Source organism: Zeus faber, assembly GCF_960531495.2.
Source record: "Zeus faber genome assembly, chromosome: 1".
NCBI classification, from domain to species: domain Eukaryota; kingdom Metazoa; phylum Chordata; class Actinopteri; order Zeiformes; family Zeidae; genus Zeus; species Zeus faber.
The window spans coordinates 32803409-32826001 of record NC_137193.1 but is presented as its reverse complement, the minus strand read 5'-3'; the positions used below and the strand labels follow the sequence as shown (position 1 = coordinate 32826001).

The window sequence follows — 22593 nt, the reverse complement described above, 5'->3', positions numbered from 1 at the left end:
TCTTTACCGTGTCCAGAGCTCCAGTCAGCTGAATGTATTATATTCTGATCTGAGAGTGCATTTAAGTACAGCTAATCAGGCTGTGCTTTACCACAAAAAATTTCTGCAGCTCGACCTTCGGGTTCTATGTGGTCATGTTATAGCGTACGCTGAATTGTCATGGCAAACCACAGCGACTGACCCCATCAAGGATGGCTCACGACTCCTTAAAGATCTGAGGCTGTGGAGGCATGAGATTAGAATGAGTGTGAGCCAGCTGGCCATCTCCGGCAGCCCTCATTCAACTGCCCCTCCACCTACCCATCCAGCCTGCCCTACTCGCTGCCACCTTGTCTCCGATTAGTCTAATCAAGCTGACTGCAAAGTTCTTGGGGCGTTGGCATAGAAGGCTGAGGGCTGGAGGGCTTGTGGCGTGCAGTGGGATAGAAAAAGGCAGCAGCAAAATGGGGGATGTGGGATGAGCGCTAACTGCCTCCTTCCCCATCCCCCTATTCCCCTCGACTTCCAAACCTCACCATTCATCCTCTAGCACTGGTTGTCCTGACCGGGCGTCCGTGACAGTTTAACGGGATGGAAACATTCGCTGGGAAAACCCGGGCGCGTTACGAGATTGTGTACTCACACGTGACGGCAAGTAATCTGGCCACTTCACCGACCACTCTGTCCTGCTCCCTAGAAACTGGGGTTGGAGCGAGGGGTTGGAGGGAGATATATACGAGGAAACAAGAGTTAATGTAGCTTTGTAACTACAGTTGTAAGTTGTAACCCTGCTTAGCGGAACTACTGAAATTCATCACGTGTACTCACTTCAGCCACGCAGGATGGAGCAGTATAGCCCATATAAACCCTTGAAGTGCCCCCCTTCATCCTCTGAAACCGATTCAAGACCAATGGGGTCCAGAGGGGTATCAAACCCCAAGGGGTTACACCTCCTTCATAGAAATGTACTTACAAATCTACAGTGACTTTCGTTCTATGTCAAGAGGCTCCACCCCTTAAGGGCTACGCTCCTATTGGTGCTCCTATTGGTGCTCCTATTGGTCGAGACCCCCAATACTATACTCCCCACTGGGCCCGGTGTATCACAGTGTATCACGGTCCAGGGTGAAGGCTGAAGCAGCCAAAGTCTACAGTCAATGCGCATGCACACACGCGATCCCACACCCCAACACCACACACACTGTCTGCACGGAGAGAGTGTTAGTCGATAAACACAGGCAGCACGTCAGAGAATCTGAGCAGCCCGTGACACAAAAAATGAATGTGGCTGAAGTCCGCTCAGCCGCAATGTCCTGAACCCCGAAACCTACTAAAAAGGGTAGTCAAGGCCGCCACACATTGAGCAGAGTGGGCGTGGAGAAGGGTCGGTACATCCCGACCCGCCGACTTGTAAGCAATCATGATACAATTGCATAACCAATACGAAAAGGCCAAGCGAGGCCGCCCCATAGCACACAAACAGTTGTTGTAACCAAATTGAAGATGTGAGGTCCACGTAGAAGGCCAGCATGCACATGGGACACAAACACTGATGACGCTCCTCCCACACATCCTCGTGATGAGAAGGAATAAAGGCATCGAGGGTAACCACCCTCAGGATCCCAGGATCTGGTATGAGAGGGCTCTTCTCCCAGTTTATCGCAAACCCAAAATCTGTGAGGTGTGTGATCATGAGGTTGGTGTCAGCGATCGCTAGCTCTATGGGCACCACTGTCACGGCTCCCTTGCTGAGCTGCAGAGCTGCAGCCTTGTCCGGTGACATCATCGTCATCCAAAACACGCCTTGGAAAGGTGGTGGGGTTCGACGGAATTGCAGTGCGTGTCCCATGGCAGTGTGTTGTCTAACCGCAAGGAAAGAAGATAGAGAAGACTCCTTCTGGCATAGCACTCGCACAAGGGTCAGGCGGCCAGCTGGAGGGTGTTTGTTAAACACTCCTCCAGGTGGGGCAGCGTGTCCTGCAAGAGGTGCTGCCCTCCGCAGCCGTGTGAGTCCAGCTTGGGCACAGCACCCACCAGCAAGGTACCATGCGCGAGAAACCTCCAGTTCTATCACCCCCTTGTGTGAACAAGTAAAGAAAGATAGAACTTTTTTCCTTTCATTAAGGAGGGCTCCATGTATGGGGAGGAATGTGAAGCCGCTTGCCCTAATGCACGCTTCTAAGGGCGTGGATCCGACGACTCAGAGCTCACTGTGTGTGTGGAGTCTGGAGTCAGTCACTCTGTTGCATGCCCCGGGTGCTGCAGGCAAGTTACAGCTGTAATGATAGCCCCTTCGTCATAACAGTACTCTACTCTACCCTGAGTAGATGTTGCCATAGCACTGGAGCTACCATGCACGATCTGTGCCGGAGCCCATCATGTCAGCGTGCGGAAGAAAATCAGAGAAGGAAGAGCCCTTACCATCAGTGGAAGAATTTCACGACTGGATAGGAAACAAATAACAGTGGCTTATTGACTACAGGCATAAACACACACTTCGGAGTGGCTTGTGCCACAGTGGACATGTCATCCGACGGTCTGTCCTGCTCGTCTCTTCCCCCTGCACACCGTCATTGGGGTCCCCAGGAAGGGATGCCAATGACGGTGGCTGGGTCAACCAGGTGCACACCGCTCCGGCAAGTTAGCAGGCAGGGGCGACATTGGGAGGAGATCTCGGTGCCATGGGTGATGGTGGTAATGCTTCAAGGGAGACCGCGTGACCCTGCTTCCGTGTCCAGTGCACTGCTGCAGGACCTTGGTGTAAGGAAGATGCTGCAGTGGCCGCTGTAGACTGGGGGTAGGGAGTCATGCTCTTTTCTGCCATTGGCAGATGCAGGGAGATGCAGTCTCACCTCCTCCCGCTTCCTGAGGCGATCTGTGGTTTGCGCCAGACCGTTGCGAAGAGTTCCGGCTCTAAGATAGGTGTGTTGAGTAATGTAGTCTTCCCGTATTCAGGCATGGAGGTCATGTTCAGCCAGAGATGTCGGTGGCTGAATAATGACAATGCCGCAGAATGACCTTTGCATGCGGCTTGCACCTGGGTGAGGTTGAGAATTGCCGCGGAAGACTTCCTCTGCCTCAGAAGCTATCACTGACTCCCTGCCAATGGACATGTGGGACAGCGAGGCCGCCAGCATCACCACATTGAAAGTTGCCGCAGCTGATTGGGTCAACAAGACATATATCTTGTCGGTCAGCAGAGCAGCAGTGGTTTACTGGATGCCCAGGATCTGACTGAGGTTGGGACGAAGTAATGTGCCAGCGACTGAGGTGAAGAGGTTATAGGAGGACACCAGGGCGTGGACCTTGCAGGGGGACACCCAGGACCCTCGGTAGTAGCAGTTGAGGTAAGGCATAGCAGGGACTGCTATCAGTTCTGCTGTCTGCTCTTGATGCACGTACGCCCCACCCACCATCAGGTCCACATCTATGGCCAATGGTGGTGGGGGCATGGGAATCTGCAGGCGTCCTGCAGTATAGAAGAGGAGGCCGAAGAAGTCTGCCCAGAAGGACCCGAGGCCCCCCGCTGGAGGAGCATGCCAGCAATACGGAGGCCTGGTCCTCGTTGAACCACTTGCTGTTGGGCCTGAAGACATGTGGAGAAGGATGCTGGGAGAAGTGCCCCCTGTCGACAATGAGGGGTTCGTCGTCCTCCCGTCGTCCTGGTTTGGGATGGTATTGGCCCCATCATCTTCATAGTGACAGAGCCCGTAAGTATGAGGTCCGTGAAGAATTTGCTCCTACAGACCCGCTCACTGGCCAAGACAAAGTGGCAGGCCTCGCACAATGGTTGCTCCACGAAGCCGGTGGCAGTGTGCTCCACTCCCGCACAGATGAAGCATCTGTCTCAGGCATCGCCTGCTACCATCAGGCCCATGCATATACAGGTGGCTCTAGTTGGTAGAGAAGCCATTTTACAAGATGCCAAGTGTAAGTCTACACGACGACGGTGATCTTTAACTTGAACTTGTAGAAAGGTGAGGGCTCGCATATCAGTCACTGCTGATTTGGAAAAGAGGACGAAGTGCGACACACCCAGGGTTCATATAGGCTGTGCTGCTCCATACTTATTGGCTGAAGCGAGTGCACGTGCAGAATTTCAGTAGCTCCTCTACGCAGGGTTGGATGCATACCAATAGGAGCGTAGTCCCTAAGGGGCAGAGCCTCCCAAACTCCTCCAGGCATAGTGAGCACACTTTCATTGTATGTTACCAACTTTTTACACTTCCCCCCTCCCCGCCACTTCCTGTGGCAGGCTTAGCAAGTTCAAATGACTTCGCACTCCTATGGTGTGAGTGTGACAATAATTATTCCCAAGCTTTGTTGTTAAAACTGTTGTTTTTTTGACTGACTTCCTCCTTCTCTCCCCCTCCCCAGAGCCCATGCGCGCCCTACGAGGCCTGACCGCCACCGAGATCCAGCCGCGGCAGCTGGTACTGCAGTGGGAGCCGCTGGGCTACAACCTGACCCGCTGCCACAGCTACAGTGTGTCACTTTGCTACCGCTATTCCATGCCCACTGGTGGGGTTGGCATGGGCATGGGCATCGGCGGCGCAGGCGGGGGAAACAACGCCACAGTGCGCGAGTGCCTGTCTGTGGAGCGCAACACGTCCCGCTTCACCTTGCGTGACCTGCCGCCCTTCCGGCCTGTCCATGTGCGCCTCTCGCTGGCCAACCCCGAGGGCAAGAAGGAGAGCCGCGAGGTCACCTTCCAGACGGAGGAAGACAGTGAGTTGCGGCGGGGTGTTGTGAAGGTGGTGGAGGCTGTGTTGTTTGCCACCTGCTGGGAATCATAATAGTTATTCAGCAATCATTATTATGAAAGCACAGGGTAGCTACTTGAAATACTGATTCTGTGCATACTCCGACATACTCCGGTTAATTATTGTGCACTCTTCACGCAAATTTGTGCCGCCAATACAAGAAGAAGAAAAAAATATTTTGACTCACAAAATAAGATGGATACGCGCAACTAAATAGACAACCCTTTTTTTTGGCCCGATGACCTTGTAGAAAAAGTCATCAAGGGATTCAGTGTGTAGGAATGGAAATGGTTCTGGTCGCCTGCGCTGGCGCTTCGGTCGGCTTTTGCACATTTTAGTATTTTCTTCTGTTTTTCTATCATAATCTATCTATATCATCATCGTCCGCCAAAAAAGCATCGGCAGTTATCTCTTACGGTCACAATGCACTCATGGATATAAAAACTTCCCTTAAAGAACAACTTTGGGACTTTTTATCCATGGAACTAGAGTGGCTGACAGAAATTCTATGCGCCAACACTCTTCACAACAACAACAACAACAAAAATGGAGCCACTGTTCCACAAGCGGGCCCACGGAGGAAGCACCGTGGTAAACGAGGCGACATTCGGGTCAGAATGAGGACGCAACCTTTCTGTCCACCTCTGCCAAGCATCCTTCTTGCCAACGTTCAGTCTCTGGAGAACAAGATGGATGAACTTCGAGCGAGGATTAAATTCCAACGGGACACGAGGAACTGTAGCGTCCTCTGCCTGACGGAGACATGGCTGAACCCGCTGGTGCCGGATGAAGCCATTCGTCCAGCTCTGTGTTCCGCAGCGACAGATTGGGGGAGTCGGGGAAATCCAAAGGTGGAGGCGTCTGCCTCACGGTAAACAACGGCTGGTGTAACCCCAAAAACACCAAGACTCTCTCACGCTCCTGCTCGCCGAACCTGGAACAGCTGACAATTTTATGCCATCCATTTTATCTCCCCCGGGAATTCAGCACGGTCATCATTACAGCCGTTTATATCACACCGCAAGCGGACACCGACACAGCACTGTCAGACCTGTATGATGCGGCTGTGGTGTTGACAGGGGACTTTAACAGGGTGAACCTTAAGAAAGTTCTGCCTAATTTCCACCAACACATCATGTGTGCCACCAGGGGAGATAGAACTTTGGACCATTGCTACACACCGTACAAGAACGGATACAAGACCGTCTCGCTCCCTGCTTTCGGGAAATCAGATCACGCCACGATTTCGCTGATTCCTGTTAACAGGCCTCTGATCGCGCAAGAATTGGTGGTGACGAGGGAAGTGAAGCGGTGGACGGACCAATAAGAGGCTGCACTTCAGGACACTCTGACTGACGTAGACTGGGACATGTTCCAATCAAGTTCAAGTGACGTCAGCGAGTTTACAGACGTAGCGTCGAGCTTCGTGGCTATGTTACCGGTAAAAGTTTGGATATTTCCAAACCAGAAGCCGTGGGTTGATAAATCCATCCGCCTGGCTCTGAATGCTCATACGGCCACTTACAACGACGGTCCTGTATCCAGTAATATGGACAATTACAAAGCGGCGTCATACAATCTGCGGAGGGCGGTGAAGGACACTAAAGGGACATACAGAGAGACTGTGGAGCTACAGATGGAGCAACGGGACACCAGACACATGTGAGAGGGGCTGCGGACTATAACCGCTGGGGATGAGCGCGCACTCTCAGTGTCAGAGCTACGTCAGGAGGGCTCTGATGCGGGTGAACACCAGGAAAGCTGCGGGTCCAGATGGCATATCTGGGCGAGTACTGAAGACCTGTGCTAACCAGCTAGCCGCGGTGTTTACAATATTCAACATCTCCCTGGCTAAATCAGTGGTCCTGTCCTGCTTCAAGAGGTCCACCGTTGTTCCTGTCCCGAAGATAGCCTCTCCAGCCTGCCTGAATGACTACAGTCCGGTGGCCCTCACCTCGGTGGTCATGAAGTGTTTCGAGAGGCAGATTAAGGATTATATCTGCGCCTCCCTCCCTCGCACCTTGGACCCGTTGCAGTTCGCGCACCGGCAGAACAGATCCACGGATGACACGGTCTCCCAGGTACCTCACACCACGCTCACGCACCTGGATGGCCGGAAGGGGGCCTATGCGGCCCCAGGTGGTTAGGGTGGGAGAGCATATGTCCAGCTCCCTCACACTGAACACAGAATCCCCCCAGGGCTGCGTCCTCAGCCCCCTACTGTACTCCCTGTACGCACATGACTGTGTGATCCAGCTCCAACACCATCATCAAGTTTGCTGACGACATCGTTGTCATGGGCCTGATCACCGACTGCGATGAGAAGGCCTACCGCAAGGAGGTGGCTGACCTGTCGTTCTGGTGCCAGGACAACAGCCTCCACCTGAAGGTCAGCAAAACTAAGGAGCTAATGATGGACTTTAGGCGAGGATTACAACCAGACGCACGCACGCCCTTGGTGAATAATGGGACTTCTGTGGACAGGGTGAGCAGCTTCAAGTACCTGGGAGTCCACATCACAGAGGACTTAACATGGACTTTACAAACACACACTCTGGTGAGAAAGGCGAGGCAGCGTCGTTACCACCTCAGGTAGCTGAGGATATTCCGGGTCTCGGTGAGGATCCTCAAGTCCTTCTACTCTGGAGCAGTGGAGAGCATCCTGACAGGCAACATCACTGCCTGGTTTGGGAACTGTACTGCTCAGGACAGGCGGGCCCTGCAGAGGGTGGTGCGTTCAGCTGAACGTACCACTGGAACTACACTCCCCTCCCTGCAGGACTTATACACCAGGAGGTGTAGTAGCAGAGCCTGCAGGATCATGAAGGATCCTCACCACCCCAACAACGGACTGTTCCAGTTGCTGCGATCAGGCAAGCGCCTCCGCAGTCACACAGCGAGAACAGAGACACTGAGACAGTTTTTCCCGCAAGCCATAAGAACTGTCAATGCTGACCTCACCAGGGGTCCTCACTGAGCCACACACATAGGCTCCACTACCCTACTGTACTGTATTTAGCATACTGTATCGCATACAGTACTCTGTCACTGTTCTGGGTTGTTTGGTGTTACCGTATTGCTGCGCCGTACTGTTGTATACTGTGCTGTATATCTCACAAATGCTACCTCACTTTATTCACATGCCACTATAATGGACATATCTCTATATACATAATTAGCCTATCCCATATACATAAGCCTATTCCCCGATCGATTCTATTTTATTTTATTTTAATTTTTTTATTCTATATGTTTTTATTTTATTCTATAGTATTCGACTTACAGCATTATGTTTTAGGAATCAGTTAGTTGGTCTAGTAGAAATTCTTAGGTAGCGACTTCAGTCTAGGACATATTGTGTGTAATCACCGGATGCATTGCATTGACAATTCACTGCATATATGTATGAAAGTATGTATGTGATGAATTAACCTCTTGAATCTTGAATCTAAATGTATTTCTAGAAGGAAAACTTGATTAATCCAGATTTTTTCCGAGTTCCTTTGTGTTTTTTTTTTTCTCTCAACGTATTTTCAAAGCCGAGTTTGATTTATAAATAGCAGATAAATGTTAAACCGTTGAGTTAAATATTCCCACTGTTCACTTACCGAGATGTTGAACAGCACTGAACAATGCAGATCGATCGTTTCCTTTAAAATGACCGTCCAGGTGAAGATTATTCCTCCATATTCCATGTGATAGAGTTCAACCTTTACGTCTTTTATACACACACCTGGATACATTGTTGTGTAGGCGGCGTAACACGCAAATAACAAAAGCTGACGTCACTTCCGTAAACAAGATAAGAAGCCTTCCGTTTCCCTTGTCTGTGAAACTTTCATCTCCGTGTTGTTATGGATTACAAGAAGCGGGTGGCCGGAGCTCTAGATCATATCGCGGACCTTAATCTTACCAATGCGATAGATCCAAGTCACTGTAAGTAGCGCGTACTGGACTTAATTTTCCACGATGATAGTCAGTTCTCCGACAGCGATGCTGAATCTGATACCGGTGTTATCCCAGACTTGGAAAGCATTTCAAACAGCGTATTTCATCTGAATGTGACGATGAAACTGAATATTTTGAAGTATCAACGGAGGAGACCAACGACATGCCTGTTGTCGTTGTTACAAGAGAAGAAGTTGATGATGTAATGAAGTCCTTTGAGGTTGGTGATGCGGATTATGAACAAGTAGCAATGGACCAAATTCTCAAATGTACCTACAAATGCAGCCAGGGGCGAAAAGAAATTGAAAAGAGGCCTCAAACAGGCTCTCAGAGCATAGCTGGGGTAGGGTTGGGGTTAGCCCACATAATAACTCCAAGAACTTTGAAGATATTTGGCATATGCTCATATATTTTAAATTACACACCTATTGATATGCAAAGACTAATATTATTGACAGACTGTATATTTTGTTGTGTTGTTCGCACTTTTAAACTCCTAAATAATTCCACTTTTATAAAACATGTATATTCTTAAGGTTAAATAAAAACTTTTTTTTAAAACAAAGATGTTGTGTGTCGATGACGCTGCTCAACATTCCCTCAAAACTCAAAAACAATGCAGATATTGCCCATTCAGCAGGGTGTCAAGTGGCCATGTGACAAGTAGCCATGTGCTCCTGTTGGTCCTCCAAACCATTTGCATTCTAGGAGCTGGCTGAATGAAGCCAAGTGTTGGGAAAACTTTGAGGGTGATAAACTCAGAAACACAGTTTGCCACACCCTCGTCATTAGCAAGCAATAGCTTTAGATTTTTTTTGCTTGATTCACGTGTCGTCTTGTTTTTAAGCTCTGATTCTTCTCTTTCGTGTTGACGTGAAAAAAAATAAACGGCAACAAAAGTACCAAATATTCGAGGTAATTATTAGAATAAGATACTAAGAACTATTACTATGCGCTAACTAGCTTTTTATAGTATTTACAGTGTAATACTGGTGTTATTGCATGTACATTCTTACTAGGGCTGCCCCCAAATAGTCCACCAAACATTATTCACTGAGAAGATGTGCCACGCCTGTCTTTCTATTTTAGATCGATTTATTTTCATTTGTTTCCTACATGTATGAAACAACATTTTTAAACACAACTGAGTTAAGGGACTGTCCCCTTCCTGTCCCTGACAGGGACAGTGGAGACGCACGTCTCCCTGTTGCCATGGGACTTAATTTAGTAAAAACTGGATGCTTTTGTGTTAATACTTTTCTTGTAAATCATAAATCCTGCACGTCTGGAACAGGGAGAACGCATTTGCAACATTAAATTACATTCTATCTGCGAGCGAGCCCCACGCCCGCACATGTTTAATGTTGCAAATGCGGTCTCCCTGTTCCAGAAGTGCGATTGGAATTTTGCAAGATCGTCCAAGCCTACTGCAGCATACTAATTTCTGCTTTCTTTATTATTCCTTTCCACTCTTGTTTATATTGTGGATATGTCCAAATATAGTATCAATGCAAAAAAAAGCCCAACCACACTCTGTAGACTCGTCCGTCATCTTGGGTGTGCTGTAAAACTATGCAGCGTCATTGCGTCATCTGACATAGACAACCTCCGTTTTCTGTTACTTGTGTGAAAGGGTTAATCCCGACAATATAATCAGAATAATCTTGTCCGGACATTATCCAGGCATTGTCTGGAGGGCATGTGTGAAAATAGCTTTAGTCTACCACATTTTTCATTGCCCGGTTGGTTGCAGGGGAAAAAAAAAAAATCCATTCAGGAGCTGTTCCTTTTAAAATTAACCTAAAAACCTATATGGCTGTACCCGTGCGTGAAACGCTAGAAGGCTTTTCATTTGAAACAGATTTTAAGGAAAATAAATGCCTTGCTGGTTGTTTCTACCCATTCAGAAGAATAATTACAGTTTTTGATGGCTTGCCAGTAATTAACAGGTGGCTCGTGTCATGCATGGGCACCGCGCAGCACTTGTAAATTACATTATATTTTAAAGGCTAGTTATAATTTATTGTGTTGGTGCTACTGATAAATTAACAAAATGTTCAGTGCCCTTGCTGGTTATTCCGACACATTTAGAATAAGGATGTTCCTGATGCTGAAACAGAAGCTTAAACTTCTAGAGATTAGACTAGTCAACTCGTCTAAAAGTCAGAATTTTTTTTGCATATATTATAAAAAATATTGCCTGTATTAGAAGAGCCATTTTAAACCGTTACCACATTCTTAAGCCGCCCTAGGAAATGCGCCTGACGAGGAGTCCCTAACAAGGGGATGCTGTCACCGGGAAAGCGATCTTCAGTACACCACATTTCAGTGCATATTATGTCAATACGTAATTTAAATGTGTACATTAATCAAATAATAATAATAATAATAATATGGCCTAATAAGTTTTTAATGTTTAATCGATGTAATGTTCAACCGGTGTAAATAATAGGCAGCTCGATTCGTGCGACAGCACTTAAGAATTAATAAATTTAGATTTTATTAAGGCTGGTTATAAGGATTTGTATCTGTAATGTAGCACAGTGTTAACAATGTTAGTTATAAAATTCTTTCTCAGCCCTGGAACTCAAAACATTTCCTGATGCCCTAAAAACATATTTAAATGATAAAATTGATATCATAAACTTGCAACAATTGTGATATTCTGTTATATCGACTAATGGCTTGAACTGATGACTAAAAAATTTTAAATAAATCTCTAGTCAGGGCAGCCCTAATAATTACACAAGTTGTTTAATGTGCGTGTGTGTGGCCAATGAAGAAGATGCAAGTCATCTTGAAGTATTCTAAAAATAGACGTAAGTGTACTTATAAAGACAACTAATTTCCGGACTATTAGGCGTACCTCAATATAAGCCGCACCCCACTGAATTTTTAAAAAATAATTATTTTGAACATAAATAAGCTGCACATGTCTATAAGCAGCAGGTGCCGACCGGTACATTGAAACAAATGAACTTTACACAGGCTTTAACGAAACACGGCTTGTAACAAAAATAAATAGGCTTTAACGAAACACGGCTTGAAACAAAAATAAAAAATTAGCGGTAAACAGAAGCCTACCAAGAAAGTCATTGGTCACTGTCTTCCTCCTCCTGCGCACTGAAACCACTGAAGTCATCTCCTTTGTTGTCGGAGTTGAATAGCCTCAGAATTGCTCCATCCGATGTTGAATCGTTTTCATTGTCGCTCTTGTCATTTTCATCCAGAGGCAAATTCCACGCTGAGCTCATGCTGCCCTCTTCAACACGCAGCAGTCCAGCCTTTCCAAACCCGTGGATGATGGTGGATTTTTTGACAATGCTCCACGCTGTCAAGACCCACTGGCAGACACCACGATGGTCCACCTCTAAAACCCTCAAACTTCATTGGAGTGGCGATTGTTTTGGCTTTCAGACGAATCTGCACAGTTGAAACACCTTGGCCGTCTGCTCTCTGTGTGTTGACCCAGTCTTTGAGCTCATTTTCTAGTTCGGGCCATCTGCTTTTCTTCCTTCTGAAAGCTTTTGTTGTCTTTTTGCACTGAGTCACTTCCTCACACTGCCGTTTCCAACTTCTTATCATCGACTTATTAAGGCCAAGCTAACATGCAGCAGCTCTATTTCCTTTTCCAACAGCCAGATCGATCGCCTTCAACTTGAAAGCTGCATCATATGCATTTCCTTGTGTCTTTGCCATGATGAGGGTGACGAAATGACTATCGTAAATGATGGGAAGTTTGAGCGTGCTCTATTTAATCGAAACGGTAAACTAAACAGCTACATTGTTTCACCTTAACACGTTCGGCAATTTCATTGGTCTAATGAAAGCTCCATGCCGCTAAAAAACTGAGCACCGTCACATAATGTGTTATTTGCTCAGTTTTTTGGCGGCATGAGGCTTGTGAAAGCGGGAAAAATCCATAAATTAGCTGCGTCATTGTTTAAGCCGCGAGGTTCAAAGCGTGGGTAAAATAGTGGCTTATAGTCCGGAAACTACGGTACACTAATATGAACTGCAGTACACTCAAAGCATTTGGAGAAGTCACCTGGAAGTATATGCTAAGTATACACTAAGTATCGTTAGTATTGAGTGAACTTTTGGGTCAATTTTGAGGAGTTATAAATATTGGCCCTGCTACATGGATTTTACATGAAGGTAAGGGGGTTGTTAGAGACCCTAGAAGTTGGAGATTGGGGTATCGAGTGATATTGTGAGAAGATATCGGAACATCTGCTGTGTTTAAGTCGTTTAAGTCGTCAGAAATACAATAAATAACGTATGATGAAGTATCAATTTACGAGTTGATGTGGCGATTAGAAAAGTGTCGAAAAGAAAGAAAGAAAGAAAGAAAGAGACCACAGGTGATCACAAGGACATTTCCTCCTGCACGTTGCGTTCGCAATCGGAGATGATTTCACACGTACAGACAAACATTTTTGCTTTCGAGTTTTCCTCAATGTCAGCGTCAAATTAATGGAGCGGCCTTTAGATTTTTTTCATTTTATTTTTTCCCTTTGAGCAAATGACTGTGCTGGTTTGACGGGCCGACCAACCTAACCCCCCCACGTCAGAATGAGAGCCTCCCTCTGTAACGAGAGCGGTAACTGAGCCTCGACTGCTGGTGACAGATTCCCATACCCACTTCAGATGTTGGGGCTCAGCCAGTGAGAACGCGTTGTAACGCTCTGCTTACAGTAATACGCACCACTGTGGGGGAGGTGGGGTGGATGGGGTGGGGGGGTCGGGGGTGAGTTTGGGAGCGGATTTGGCTGTCATGGATCCGTGAGCACGGCAAGTGTGTGTGTTCCCCCTTTCTCTCTCTCTCTCTCTCTCTCTCTCTCTCTCTAGCATAACCATAACCTCGGATGGCGGAGACAAACGGAGCGAGATACTTGTTACCGCACACACACCCGTGTGCACGATAGCCCACATGCAGGCCAGGCACAGAGATGCTATTGTTAGAATATCTGCTAGGCTGTTTAATGTTGTTTTTCAGCACTGGATGCCACTCATATTGATTACATTTTCTGCAGTTTAGCATATTATCGAATAAAAAAAAATAAAAGCAAATGAAGCCGAGAGCAGCAATAGTTAAGCAGTAGTTTACAGGCAGGCATGCTCCTTCCCTTCCTTTCGTTGGTTTTCCTTTTTATTTTTCCGCTAAAGAAGAAAAATAGACTGTCATCCGGCGTGACACGGTGCTCCGTTATCGGACGTCTTGCGAAGCCTTGGGGTCCTGAAACCAGACGGAATCTCAATTCATTCCAGCAGGGGGCTGCCGGCCAGAAATGAAAATGTATTCTTGTTCTTAGTCTTATTTTCTCCCTCCTCCTCCTCTTCTTCTTCTCCCTCAAGTCTCTCAACAACAGCCCTCCTTTTTCGGTGTTATGGCTCTGTCCAAGGTGTTTTCACCCCTCGGCTGGCACATTAACCGCAGCTCAGACTAAGGGAAATGTGCTTGTTGGTGTGTGTTGGTTTCTGAGGCCCTGTATTTCTGAAAACGTAGTATTTTCTCTGCATTTTTGGACTCTCGTCCATGCAAAAACTGTGTTTTGGGTTGCTGGAGATAAAGCTTTTTGAAAACGCCTTCCAGCTTGGAGATTTTTTCAAAAACGAGGCGTGGTTTGCGAAGCTAGTTTGGTCAGACAACTCAACGGTGCCACATGCTCCCACACCCTTATTTAAACCTTGAATCTCTGTTGTTTTGCTGCCTGCTTGCTTGCTGTGCTCCTTCACCTCCCATGCATCCACCTGTAGGGAGTTTCAAGCTCATCACTCTTTTATTTCTTGTTCACTCAGTATGGCTGTTTTCTGTACAACTCACTAGGAGTGATGAGGAGTAGACCCCAGACGCCAACCTCAAGCTATGCTAAATTAATTAAGATAACTTTAAATCAAATGTAAAGAGTTGTCTTTCAGAACTCTGTTTTCCGTGTATTTGTATTCGTGTGGATGTGTAAAGCTTGCATCAGGAACTTGTGAGTGATGGCTGACGACCATTGTGTTTGTGTCTCCATGAAAGTCTCCAACTTTAGGAATCACATCCATACAGTGTTGAGTCTGAGTACTCAATACGCATGCTTCTAATGTTCTAATGTTCTTCTGCGTGTTTGACATCAAGTTTTATGATATCATCATACCCTACTGGCCTGGAATGCTTATGGCAGCGTTTAAAATCATTTCTGCGTGCTCATGTGGAGGAAGAGATTTTCATAAAAAGGAGGGGAGAAAAAAATGCATCTTCAGAAATATCCATATATGTGCGGACAAGGCCTGAGAATGTTTTTCTGTTCCGTTTACCACAGTTCCCGGCGGCATCCCACCTGAGTCTCTGACATTCACCCCGCTGGACGACATGATCTTCCTCAAGTGGGAGGAGCCCGTGGAGCCCAACGGGCTCATCACACTCTACGAGGTAAATTGTCAGACTTGATTTTTGTTTGTTTGTTTGTTTGTTTGTTTGTTTTACCCGTCAGCTTAAACTCCTCTATACACAATTAGCCATAGCTGCCTCCACAACACTTATGTCTTCCAGGTGTACGGATGGTTCTTGTCTTTTTTTGCTCTTCTGGGGTTTTTTTCCCTTTATTTCTTTGTTTTCTACCTCTCCTCGACGTCTTCTCTCCGACTCCTCGTGAGTTAGAAACAAGCTCCTCAGAGGGCCGAGCTGTTTTCCATGCTGTGTTTTTTCCTCCCCCGACTTTCCCCCGATTAACCTTTTTTAGTTAGGGGGGCGGGCGAGTTGTTATTATGCTTCTCTTCAACTCCCATAGCAACTGCCGCTGATGGACTGGAGCTCCAGCTGTCACAAGTTGGAGGCATCGCTTTTCAGAGTTCAACAACATTTTATGCATCTGTACTTTAAAGAGGGTGAGCAGAAGACTGCAGGCTCTGTAATTATATGGGAGGAGGGGGGTTTATTGTAATTACTTATTTGCCTAAGAGACACATTCGCGCAAGGGAGTCGGGTGGGCAACTTTAAATGTTTCTAATTAATTATTGATGCCCCGGTGCCGGCCCCAGATGCCACGGAGCGTTTTTTTTTTTAAAAGGCAGAGATGAGAGACACTCTATGAACTGAACTACAGTCAAAAAGGGAAGGTAGGAGTTGGGGGGTGGGCTTTTTTTCAATCTTACCACCTCAGGGGCTGCATTAGATGGGGCGGTTGGGGAAGGGGGTTATGGGCAGAACGGGACTCCATGCTCGCCTGTATAACCAGTATTTGGCTCTTAAATGTGACCCACCACGTCCCAACCTGGTGCATTTCACAGCACTGTACTGTTGGCTGTGTGTGAAAACACTAGAAATTCTTTTTTTGGTCCAAAATGAAATTATAACAGATGTAGTGTATGTTCCTTGAGTTGTTTTCTAGCTCTCAAAGTATTTTCAAAGCTGAGTTTGAGTTCTAAATATTAGATAAATATTAAAAAAGTCGAGGCTACATGCTCCATTAGCATTAGTTGAGTACTCACAAACAAGTTGTTGAACAAACGGCGATCTTATGGTTCCCTTTAATGTACAATGCATTTCAAGATCATCCTTCGATATTCAGAGTGATGTGAAGTCAGGATATGAAACTGTTTTGAAAAAATCTACTCATGAATGACCACAATGCCTCTTCTTCATGTGATAAACTGTTGCACTGACGTCACCTAAGAGGACACGAAGAAGAAGCGCTGACGTCACTTCCATAAACAATGTTTAACCGAATAACCAGAAGCAAGAAATGTGACTTCTCGGTGAAAACATCATCTCCATCTTGTTATGGATTACGAGAAGAGGGCGACAGAAGCTCTCAATCATATTGCAGAACTGGCAGCGTGAGGTGGCGGAGTCGATTGCTTCCAGAAAACAACAATTCCGCCATTGCATTCTGAGAATTGTTGTTTTCTGGTGTTTTAAATTGCCTAATCTGAAATGGGCAACTTTCTTCAAAACTATCATTGTTATAAAACAATAAATGCAGGAAATGGGAATGTTTAGAAGTTACAGAATAATATAGGTGTCATACTAGTATAGTGAGCATGAACTTAGAATGAACAAAAAATAACTTAAATTTCAAATTAAAGGATTAACTTGAATTATGCATTTCCCAATATCTGAATACATTTATGATTCAAATATTATTTCAGAAAAACACATTCAACATTGTCTCATTGAAGGAGTACACCACAATCTAAATGTAACCATTTAAAGCACTCATTGCATTTCTAAATGTGTATTTTGTGCAAAAGTCTGGAAATGCTTCTAAAATTTTAAAGCCTGATTTCGCAGAATTGTTTTCAAAACCTTAATAATGAACTTTTTTAGCTTCCAAAATATTTGCTTGATTCACACAAGTGATACCTTGTTTTGAAGCTGTGATTCAACACTTTAATATTTTGTGAAAAAAACATCCAAAATGTAACCCTGAAGTACACGGGTGGTCACAAATTCACCTTTAGTCACAACTTTTTTCTTTTGAATGTCAGTAGCTAATGGTAAGTAAGCAGGAATCCATCCAGACCTGTGTCCTGAGAGCTAGTTCAGCCGTGAAAATAGTTTTTCAAATTTCACTGAAAAAGATAATGGAAGGTATCTCTTGTGTTGCAAGATCAAAATTGCATAGCTGTAATAATTAATCTAATTCATCAGTTCCAGTAGAATAGCAGCTCTGTGTTCATCAGAACAAGTTTCACTCTGAAAGTGAGAACTGTTCATAGTGATAAAGGGTTTGACTCCATTTTTGAGGTTAAGGTGAGTTACTCAGTAGAAAGAGTCGTTCAATTTGTGCAACTCTTCTTTAGTTCGGTTATTTCCATGGTGTAACACACAGGGAATGAAAGTGAGAAGAGTCACTTGGCTCTGAACGGATTCTCACAAGAATTGTAATGATTCATTTAAATCAGTATAGTAGTATCAATAGTACTATAGTAAATCAGTCACATTAAATATGAATTATGCCATATCATTTTTTTACACTGGGATTAAAAGTTAATATAAAACACGAGTTGATATAAAAGTGTGAACATGGTAGTGCAGAGTGGAAAATTAGAATTTATTCCTTTTAATAAAGAGTAGCGAGAAGATGGCCGCACCCTTGCGGCTCCTGCTGGGAGCTAAATGTTAGTGGGTCAAGGAGGAATCCCGCAAGGAAGAAGGGGGTTGGTGTGAATTGCAGAATTTTGACGGCTGACGGGGAACTGGGTGAACAAATTTGTCTGTGAGATCAAATTTAATTAAAATGAAAGTACATTTTTCAGGAAAAGCTGCATTGCAGTAATTCGCTGAGCCTTTGGGTATGAGGGTAAACCAAGAGGAGTTTGTTAAAGTTGAGATATGAAAAGATATTTACCCAGAGGCTCTCCGGGTTAACAAAACCTGCTGGGAGACATTTTGTTTCGTTCACACAAGATTTTTATCACATTTTGAAGAAATTATATCCAATAGAATACCCTGACATTAAACCCATGTTTAAACTCTCAAATCGGGAGGTAAGATTGACCCAGGTGCATTCTATTACTGCACAACTACTGCTGTGTACAAATTAATCATTAATGGTTGGCCAATTCAAATCTAGAATAATGGAGGTGACCTTTAAAGGCCATATTTAGCATTTTCTGGGGATATTAAATGTTTGTCCATGGTGCTCCCCTCTGACATAAATTCTAAAACCATGGGCATCAGTGATTGACAAACACACAATCAGAAGTTCAAAATTTCAAGTTCTTGTTTAAACGGTACTTGTCAAATAAAGTATTCAAGGTGGCACATTCATTCAGATGAAATAAAAATATTTATCCCACACTCGTCCTGCCTCTTTGCGACCGATCAACTACGGTCTTTTGATGATAAGTGTGTGAAATGACTCGGATAACCATCGCCATTTTCAGGTGAACACAGATAAAGAAAAATCCTCCATCTCAAAACTTTCCGTTTCGGTCGCTATGTTCATTTTTGCTCCAGTTACTAACACTGTAGCCATACATTTTTGTGAGATTCGGCCTCATTGGTTAGTCGTTATCATTGGTCGCCACTGTGTTGCTAATCTAATGATGCCGCTACTTTAAAATTATCTTTATTTATTTTGCACTATTTGAGGTTGGCGTCTGGGCTCTACTGCTCATCATGAAGTACAGAAAACCTATGCAGAAGTTACACCCATAATACTCTAATCCTCCCCTCCCCTTCCACACCCAGATCAGCTACCAGAGCATTGAGTCATCGGACCCAGGAATCAACGTGCCGAGCCCCCGGCGCACAGTGTCCAAGCTGAGGAACGAGACATACCACATGTTCTCGGGTCTTCACCCGGGTACCACCTACCTAGTGTCTGTGCGGGCCCGCACCGCCAAGGGCTTCGGCCAGACAGCCCTCACCGAGATCACCACCAACATCTCGGGTGAGGAGTGTTCTGTTCTGTTTCGCTGCATGCACAGTTCTGGCCTTTGGGGGAGAAGAATTAGAGGAAAAAAAACATTGTTCCATTCTTTTAGTTCAAACTCATTGCTGCCCTGCCTGTAGGGGCCATAGAGCCCAATTTTCATTTCTCCAGGTTTATTGTTGTCTTCTTTCTTTTTTACCCTTTTTTTTGGTGACAACTACTTCCAGGAGAACCAAACCCCTATTTTTTCATAAACAAACATGCTTTGTGACTCGCTATACACTTACATTAATTATTTTGCACTTGTCTTTTGGGAGATTTTTTCATAGTTAGGTTAGCTTTCAACCTTTTGTTTCTATGTGTAATAAAAATCATGTGGATACAGCAATCCATTACGCTGTTCGACTAAAGCGAGGTTTATACCTGCCCCAAGAACGAGGGCGCGAGGCAGCCCGCGATGCAAATGATGTCACAAGGGGCTTGGCGCCATGGCATGTGGGGACCTGCATGACATCGCGGTATGAGGTCACTCACCTCCGAGATTTTGTGACTTGGTGAGACGGATGTTCCCTGGAAATGGATTGGAAGCGATGGGAGATCAGAGTTTTGCTGTTTTATTTATGATATGTTATTAAACATATCAGAAAGTCAGCACAAGTCAGATGTGAAATTCAAGGTCTACCGATAACTTTTTGATGCAGAGACAAAAAAGTATATGCAAACAGCTCACACAAGTTTGGGGATTTATTGTAAATGAATAGGGTCGTTGTAAAGTTCAGTTTACAAATAAAGGGGAACATTTTTATTGGTATTTATGTGCAGTAGAGAATCTTGCAGTGAGGGAGAATAATTACACATGACTCCGTTCCATAGTTCGGTAAGTTCCTCTGTAATATAATGCTGAGCAGGACATGACTTCATCCCCCTGTCTCTGCATTGAACGGGCTGACAGACCAGCTCCTTTTCTCCCTTCGGCTGTTTTTCGGTTTAACCACCATGAACAGTAATTCCTCCCTGGCATAAATAAGCTATGATTTGTGCAACAATGTTTGCTGCCAAACGCTCTTTATGTTATCTACTTCCTACGTCACACAGTACTTTATTTCTCCTGCCACCCGTGGTTTCTGAGAGTACTTCAATCGAGAATGTGGCAGCTATAAATGCCCTACGCTCTCTGCACGGGCAGCCTACAGTGCCCGGGCAGAAGGTATAACTAGGGCTTAAATGAGCCCCATACAAAGTGCTTTTGTCCAGTCTGAGGAGTCATTTTTAATGGGTTAATGATTTTTAGGCCGATTTTTAGCAATGCCAGGTCCTAGTTCTCCCAGTGCCAGTAAATTATGTATTTTTCTGCTCTGTTCAATTACTGTAACTGTTCCAATTAGTTTAGAGAGCGGATTAGGGGGCAGCACCACAGTCATTCATATTGAATTTGACCTAGCACCGGTTAAATACAGTACAACCAGCGGGCATCCGGCACTTCACTGAGTCAGGAGCGAGCAGGAGCATGTCATGTAACACCATTTGACTCTTCATAGGTTGCCATGGATTTAAACAGTTTTGTGTGTGTGTGTGTGTGTGTGTGTGTGTGTGTGTGTGTGTGTGTGTGTGTGTGTGTGTGTGTGTGTGTGTGTGTGTGTGTGTGTGTGTGTGTGTGTGTGTGTGTGTGTGATAGCACTCGCAGGCCGCCGACCGCAAGGGCGGGATATATTTTCTATTTTTTCTCTTAAAAGAAGCTGTAACACAGAACAACAACCAACAAATGAAACCCCTTTGTTTCACCTTTTAAAGTGCTTTTATTACAGCGTGCCTGTTTGCCTCGCAACCACACTCAAGATAATTCTCTACCTTGTGGTCCCCGGAGATGGTCGACCCTCATTGTTCTCAAGTACCCTGCTGCCTGCCGGGTTTTTCTGCAGCTCTAAGATCTGCCCCAATCACGATGTCCCCAGTATTCGGAGTAACTGTCCTGCTATCTTGCTCTCTGTCTCTCCGTAGCCCCTGTGTTTGACTACGAGGACATTCCGTCGCCACTGAGCGAGTCAGAGAACACCATCACGGTCCTGCTTCGCCCAGCGCTGGGCAGGGGCGCTCCAGTCAGGTATAGTGTTGCAAGACTCTCAAACGATTCGTTCATAGCGAAAACATCTTCTAAATGCCTTGGGAGTCTTGAGTCACTTGGCAAAACATTTGTTAGTTTGCGACTAGGTCACTGCAGCCAAGCCCACAGGCATTCACTCAGGACTCGAATCTTGAACAAAATAACCGAGAGTAATGAGTCGCAAGTCACATTTGCAGCCCAGGCAGAGGCAGTGACACCTGATACGATTCAAACGAGAGCTGGGACTTACATTTTCCTAAATAAATACATTTGACAGAATTAAATGTTTCTTGTGACCCCAGCTGAATCAACCAAACTTATTACCCAAACTCGATCAAACAAACGGAGATTCTGAAAATCACTTGTTAAGAGCTGAACCTCCAAAAAGAGCCAAACTTTTCATCACTGGTCAGGTAAGCGGCGTATTCCTTTGAGACCTCAGTCAAATTTAAAATATATATTTTTAGCATAATTGTGTCGCTAAGTCTCAGGGTAATAAAAATTGGACGAAAGTGTCTGTGATGTAGTCACATTATTGTGGACTTGAATACTACTGCATGGTTATATTTCATTAGTAACTCCCAATAAGTGGAGGAAAAGACAATCGCAATATTGGTCCAATCTGCTCCATGCTTTTTTCTCTCCCAGTGCCTACCAGGTGGTAGTGGTGGAGGAGGACGGCTCCCGGCAGGCCCGGCGGAGGAGGCGGGAGCCGGGCTCGGCGGCTGACTGCTTCCCCGCCTCCAGCTCCCACAGCGAGGCCCAGGCCCGGGGGACGCCGCACTACTTCACCGCTGAGCTGACGCCCAGTAGCCTGCCCGAGGCCACGCCCTTCACTGTGGGCGACAACCACACCTACAACGGCTACTGGAACAGCCCGTTGGATCCCACTAAGAACTACCTCATCTACTTCCAGGCCACCAGCAACTTCCGAGGGGTAAGAAAGCCTGCGAACCAGCACGCAAATGTTTTTTTATGCATTACAGATCCTGACAGTCAATTTATATATGTACAGAGCTTTTGAGAACAAAAAAAATATGTATATATATATATATATATGTAACCCACCACAGCGAAACCCTTGTTAATGATGAGGGTGTGGCAAACAATGTTTCTGAGATAATCACCTTCAAAGTCAATAATCAAAAATGTTAGTCATGTTGTGTCAATAATATTAGTCTCTGTATATCAACCTCCGTGTGTCATTAAATATAACATGTGTCATCAAAGTTCTTGGCCCCTGGCTGCATTTGCAGGTAAACCTGTGAATCTTGTGCATTACTTCTTGTTCATAATCTGCATCACCAACCTTAACAGACTTCATCAGGTCATCAATTGCTTCGGTTGTAACAACAATGGGCGTATCGTCGGCCTCCTCCGGTGGTTCTTGAAAATATTCAGTTTCATCGTCACATTCAGGTTGAAATCCGCCGTT

General features: G+C 45.4%; 1 protein-coding gene across 1 annotated transcript in view; it reads left to right on the top strand.

Annotated features, from left to right (window-relative positions):
- Window positions 1-22593, top strand: part of ptprua (protein tyrosine phosphatase receptor type Ua) — a 164965-nt gene that overhangs the window by 106264 nt on the left and 36108 nt on the right. The window contains exons 8-12 of the mRNA XM_080002494.1: window positions 4357-4707; window positions 14999-15108; window positions 18874-19075; window positions 21056-21158; window positions 21807-22095. Of these exons, the coding sequence (XP_079858620.1) occupies window positions 4357-4707; window positions 14999-15108; window positions 18874-19075; window positions 21056-21158; window positions 21807-22095 (1055 nt within the window). The remainder of the gene's footprint in view (window positions 1-4356; window positions 4708-14998; window positions 15109-18873; window positions 19076-21055; window positions 21159-21806; window positions 22096-22593) is intronic.